This window comes from Oculina patagonica, chromosome 4, assembly GCF_052425735.1.
Source record: "Oculina patagonica isolate OP01 chromosome 4, crgOcupat, whole genome shotgun sequence".
NCBI lineage: Eukaryota > Metazoa > Cnidaria > Anthozoa > Scleractinia > Oculinidae > Oculina > Oculina patagonica.
The window spans coordinates 49,512,719-49,518,457 of NC_135761.1; the positions used below are offsets into that span (position 1 = coordinate 49,512,719).

The 5,739-nt window shown below is 36.9% G+C and overlaps 1 protein-coding gene across 1 annotated transcript; it reads right to left on the minus strand.

The window, feature by feature from the left end:
* Nucleotides 1-373: 373 nt before the first annotated feature.
* LOC144650402 (progestin and adipoQ receptor family member 3-like) lies at nucleotides 374-5,611 on the minus strand. Its single transcript, XM_078510069.1, has 6 exons — nucleotides 5,144-5,611; nucleotides 4,123-4,285; nucleotides 3,406-3,558; nucleotides 2,392-2,589; nucleotides 1,180-1,270; nucleotides 374-595 (listed from the first exon to the last, which is right to left on the minus strand). Exons 1-6 carry the CDS (start codon nucleotides 5,329-5,331, stop codon nucleotides 429-431), a joined length of 960 nt encoding a protein of 319 aa, XP_078366195.1. The 5' UTR covers nucleotides 5,332-5,611; the 3' UTR covers nucleotides 374-428.
* Between the last annotated feature and the right edge of the window lie 128 nt (nucleotides 5,612-5,739).

A 5,739-nucleotide genomic window follows, 5' to 3' on the forward strand; every position in this document is an offset into this window, starting at 1 on the left:
CAGAATGTTGTTGAACTTCATCTTTCAGAGTAAGAAGCTTGTATGGAGTTATGAACAAAGATTATGCTTACGTTTTCTAATAAATAGCGTATGAAGATTATGCTTAGTTTTTCAATGATCAGAGGGCCAACTAGCCTGAAGTTCAGACATCTTTGGTCGCTTTCTCCCAAGCAAAAACATGCATTTTATGAGGACAAAATTAATCATAAGGGGGCATGGGGTGAAATGAGACTATATCTGATTAACACAAGGTGTCACCTTAGCAGGGTGTAGTGTGGGTTTTTTTGGGGGGGGGGGGGGGGGCAAGGTGCAGGACGGCTGTTCAGCACAGCCAAAAAAGCCAAAAAGTCTCAAACAGCTAGAAAATTTTTGAAAGTTATATTTTTATTTTAAAGATCTTTATATAAAAAATATAATATAAGTTTATATTAAAGTTCAAAGGGTAGATCAGAAGATGTTAGTTCACTGTTGGTTAAACACTGATACTGCAGTCTGTACTTCATGTAGATGACATTCGATCTGTGCCACCAGTAGAAAGCTAAGACAATAAATAAATGCCACCATTGATGACTGGACCCTATGTAGTTCAGTTTACCTGCAGGAGAAAAAAATACAAGGCTTATAATCATTAATTTTGTAGTATGTAAATAAATAAATAAAAATATTTTTGAAATTCATTTTTTTCAAGCATTATACAAAAAAGTAAGGCAAGAATTATTACAATTTTCCTTGCAAGAATTTTGTCAAAATACAAGACATTGGTAAATAGCATTTTCCCTTTAAATGAAACAATTGCAAATAGTTATTAAGCAACTACAGAATGCAGGGCAGTGGATGTAAAGAACAAGGAATTATTTATGTTGTGTGTTATTTCGGTGTATATAAGATGGGCAGTGGATGTAAAGAACAAGAAGTTATTGTATTGTATGTTATTGCATTGGGCGCTAAGTCTTTGATGTGTAGATTTAGTGGCTCCTTTGGCTCGGCAGTGGAAGTATTTTCAAAGTGGAAATGATTTCAATAAAAAAAGTAATGAAATAAAATTTAAATTGATTTTTTAAGTTGATGTTAATTTTGGAATACTGTAATGCTCAGAATAAGCCACAAACAGCCTTTTTGAATAGAAATAGGCACAAAGCTCATTTTCAGAATTTACAGTAATATAAACACTGTTGTTACCTGGGAAATATCGTTCTGGTATTTTCAGTGCATAAAATCCTAATGCAAGTACTCCAAGTAAATACATCACAACCACCTTTGGTACAAAAAGCTGAAAGAGAAAAATGGTCAGTATTCACTTATCAAGACAAATGAGCAGTTACCTTAAAACCAAAATAATTGCCTGACTGAATAACATGAACAAGAATGTACAATAGGAAAGCCTTTCAACTTTATAGGTCTGGCATTGCACTAGTGAATGCAACAAACAAAAATGAAGCTGGGGGGGGGGGGGGGAGGGGGTTCTGAAATTCCTGCTTCTGTAAAGAACTGTTGTTGGTGACCAGTATTTTAACAACGTGAGCAGAAGTCACCTTCAGAGTCAAGAGAAATGTTGTCAGTCAATGATGCTATAAGACTATTCCATTGAAAATGACTGGTCAGTTAAGCTGTCTTTAGCCTTATGCCCAATAACTTCGGTAAGAGAGAGAAACTGACCAATCAGTTTCAACAGGTCATACTTATAGCATCATCGACTGAAAACAACTTTGCACTTGACTCTGAAGATGACTTCCGCTCAGGTTGTTGAAACGTCAGTCGCCAAAAACAGTTTGTTTCAAAACTACACTGTACTCTCTCCCAGATGATAACACTGAATACTCCTGGGTTCAAACCATTTAAAATTAATTTCCAATTTCCATGCGACAACAAAACTAGATTGGAATCTTAGCAGTACTCTACATGTATGTGGTAAGCCATGAGTGAACAAATTATTTTAAGTGGAATGCTCACACTGGAGACAAGACCTGAAAATCCTTTGTGTACTTTAACAAAGATTTTTGAAAAACAGCACTTGTTCCTGGCATGATGTGTTACTTAATACCTTAACTTGTTAAAGAAACTATTGTCAGCAGCTACTAATTTTAGCGGTTTTAGCGAGTTGGGCAAAAATCGCTAAATTTAATACTCATTAAATTTGAGTACCCGCACCCCCCACTTCCCACCCAAAAGGAAAACAAAATTAAACATAGTTGACTTGAAAAATTCTTTTAAAAAAATGATGCCAGACTTTCTTCTTTCTGGCAGTGCAAATGATCACTCAATTTCAAGTGAGTGTTTGTTTACTGAGCATTTATGAGCATTTACCAATTTTACATCTTACTCAAAAAAATCGCTAAAATCAGTAGCTGCTAACAATAGTAACCTTAAGGTAGTTTATGGCTCAACACATACCCGCACAGAGTAGTCACTCCAGCCACCAAGCAGCAGTACCCAGTGGAGTGAAGGGCCTACACCGTACGCCACCAGACTACAGAACAGTAGAAGCCTTCTGACAGCCCAGCGTGACGTGAGAAAAGATGGATGAAATTGAAGAACTAGTGAAACTAAAGTTAGGAAGATCACACCACTCAGGTACAGCCTTTGCCATGTCTAGAAAATAAACATTTTAAATCATGGTAATTGACAACATGCAGTAACTATTGTTGGTTTTCACTGGCACGCCATAAAATATTGAAATCAAAACCAGTTGAAGAAAAAAACTTCTCCAAGTCTCAGATCTGTATTTTCCATTGTTGAGTTGTTTACCAAAACATTCGACTCAAATTTGTAGAGCTCAGTATAGAAACGCCATGTTGGTGTCCCTCACAGGGTCACAAACATGGCCGCTGGAAATCAATGAGAACATCTGAATTCACTTCCGCTCTTCCAGTGATTACTTTTCTCTAGTGAACAACTATACAATGACATTTAATAACGTCTTTCCTAATGCTTTAACTGTCCAAACTGCTAAAAATTACAAGGAGAGGCCTTTTCTGCAAAGGAGAAAGCTTGTCATGGATGCTGTGTTGGTGTCACATAGGGTGAATAGCCAGAAATTTAATATTCTGTAATTTCAAAACGACAGATTTTACTGAGCTGAACTATGGTACATGTAGTTTTTGAAAAATGAAATTGGTATCTTTTTTTTTTTCCGACGTTTTTTAAAGTACTAAAACCATTTTTATATTTTATAGAAATGACAATTGATTTCAGGAAGACAGAATTTTTATGGAGGTGACATTATTATTAAATTCAAAGGTATGGAATTTTAAAAAGAAGGTGTGTGTGTGTGTGTGTGTGTGTGGGGGGGGGGGGGGGGGGGTGTTATGGGTGTGGCACATGGGAGTCCAAGTTTATTTTGATGATGTTACAGTTTGTCCCTGTACTTTACTTCTTTCTGTTTTATAAACATTAAACTTTACTTACTATGTGACAGTAGAATGCATAATACACTGCAGGTATATAACAGGCACATACTCCAAGCGAGATACCAGCCAGGTCAAGTGACAGCCAAAGATGAAACACTCTCTCAGAGTGACAGCAAAATAAATGATAACAGGCAGAAAAGAACATGGAAATCTGAAAGGGGAATCATATTCTGAATACCGTTCGGATTTGTCTATACTACAATGCAGTAGAACCCTGTTTACTCGAACTCTGACGTACAGTTACTGTATTTAAACTTATTTTGCCAGAAACTCTAGACATGATAATACATGTACATTGTTATAAAAGTGGAAAATGACTGTCAAAATTAATACTTGATCTGTTCATTGCTCTACAGTGTAAGCAGATAACACGACAAGAAGAGATAATGGCATAAAATTATTTCAATTGGCATCCGTGGAGAGTTGCAAGAACCGGAATTTGAGATATGGGGGTAAAAATTGGACCCAAATTTTGATCAAAGGAATCGAAATTTATTGAGTAAGTGGTGAATTCAAATTATCCGAAGTTGAGCTTATCAAGTAAAAATGACAGAAAAGTGGGGTCAAATCCAAGGAAAATGGAAGTTAGTGTGAGTTAGGGGTTTTTTGGTGTTATCCGAGTCTGAGTTACCGGTGTTCTACTGTATAAGTATTTTAATGGAAATTCAGGATGGCTCAATATTGTTGTTTTACACTTGTCAGATTTATTCCTTACCATGTAACCAATGAGTAAAGCAGTCAGCACAACATGATCAGAAAATGTTCCATTGAGTTCTGGAATTCTGCCCAAGTTGTCAACGAGAAGGAGGTAAAAGAAATAGAAAAATCCCACTAAATGAGACCAGATGTTGATGGATTCATTGGACAATACAAAGAGGCTGAAAACAAGTAAAAAACGAGGTCAGCAATTGCTGGCTTGCAACTGACGTCACGGTGGCCATGCTGGGGGACAAGAACAAAGTGTTTCCCTGCGCTGGGAATTTACCTTTTTTATCATGTAAATTGTGCGGAAATTTATTTTATTGTTTTGACCCCCAACATGGCCGCTTTGTCACGTGGTTGCAAGCCAGCAATATCAGACTTTATACATTCCCGGCATATCCAATGGAGCATTCGGTAATCAAACCCAATCGCACAACAAACTCCTGTTTGTTTATATTGCAGACATTTTGTATGGTGTACCATCCCCCTGATTAGTCCTGTGTGATTTTCTTATCAAGAGATGGATTCCAAACAAAATTAAATCTGATTGAGCTTGATTGTGTTCGATTGGCTCAAAAATCAAACTCACAGCAAAGTAGATAGATGTTCGATTCAGTTTGATTACCAAACCCAATCAAACGATTGTTGCTTGATTGGTTTAGATTGATTGTTAGTTCGATTTTGTTCGATTGGATACACCAGGTATATTTTATACATATCAATGTGAATGTCGCAACTTTGACCTTGGATTCATAAACCCCGTAATCCATATCAAACATTTACTCTTGGGTCTTGAAAAACAGTATAGATGATACACAAGATTCCTTTCAACCATAGGCCCCAATAAAACCAGCAAACCCATCCTCCCACTCCAAATGGTAACACCCCATCCCCCCCCCCCCCCCAAAAGAAGGGAGCACCTTTAATTTGGAACTAAAACTACAATTCATGTACTTTTTGTGACTAAAATAAAAATACACGCCAAGAAACAGAATGGCAAGAGAGAAGATCGTAAATATTAGATGAATTCTTACCTTTTAATGCACATTTTGACGGATAAGAATGCTCTGTATCCCGACGTGACGTACGGGTTCCCTCGAAGAAAATACGGGACATCGTGATAATCATAGAGTTTCACATCTTTAGAATTCACAAGAAAAGGGCTTTGGTTATCAGTTGTATATCCTCTCTCGTTCAAGTCTATAATTTGGAAGCTGGCCATGTCGTTTATAAACTCGTGGGAGCTGGATAAACTCGACGTCTATGAAAATTTGTTCCGATTCGATAAATCAGGATAAATTACGATGGAACATCTGTCAGGTTCCTTTGTAGTTTTACTCTCGCGTCTTTTTAAAAGTTCTTCCGATCAAAGCCTAAAAAGGCTATTGATTATGTTTCTGAACGTTAGATTTGATCAGAAAAGCTAGCCAATCCAATATTCTTAAAACTATTCGCTAAAAAGTAAACTGAAATATAAATAAAATTTGGGTTGTTGGTTGTTGTCAGGCGTACCTTACCATTCTCCCGTGATTAGTTTCGATCCCGGTCATCACCAAATTTGGTCAAGATCTCCAAATATAGATGGAAACTGAGCGGAAATGGGCACGGAATCCTCAATCGGTGTATCGGA

Coding starts and splice junctions, on each gene's coding strand:
- LOC144650402 (XM_078510069.1), bottom strand. CDS start 5,331: ATGGCCAGCTTCCAAATTATAGACTTGAACGAGAGAGGATATACAACT. Junction 4,286..5,143: donor GTCAAAATGTGCATTAAAAG/GTAAGAATTCAT, acceptor ACTTGTTTTCAG/CCTCTTTGTATTGTCCAATG. Junction 1,271..2,391: donor GGAGTGACTACTCTGTGCGG/GTATGTGTTGAG, acceptor TTTCTCTTTCAG/CTTTTTGTACCAAAGGTGGT.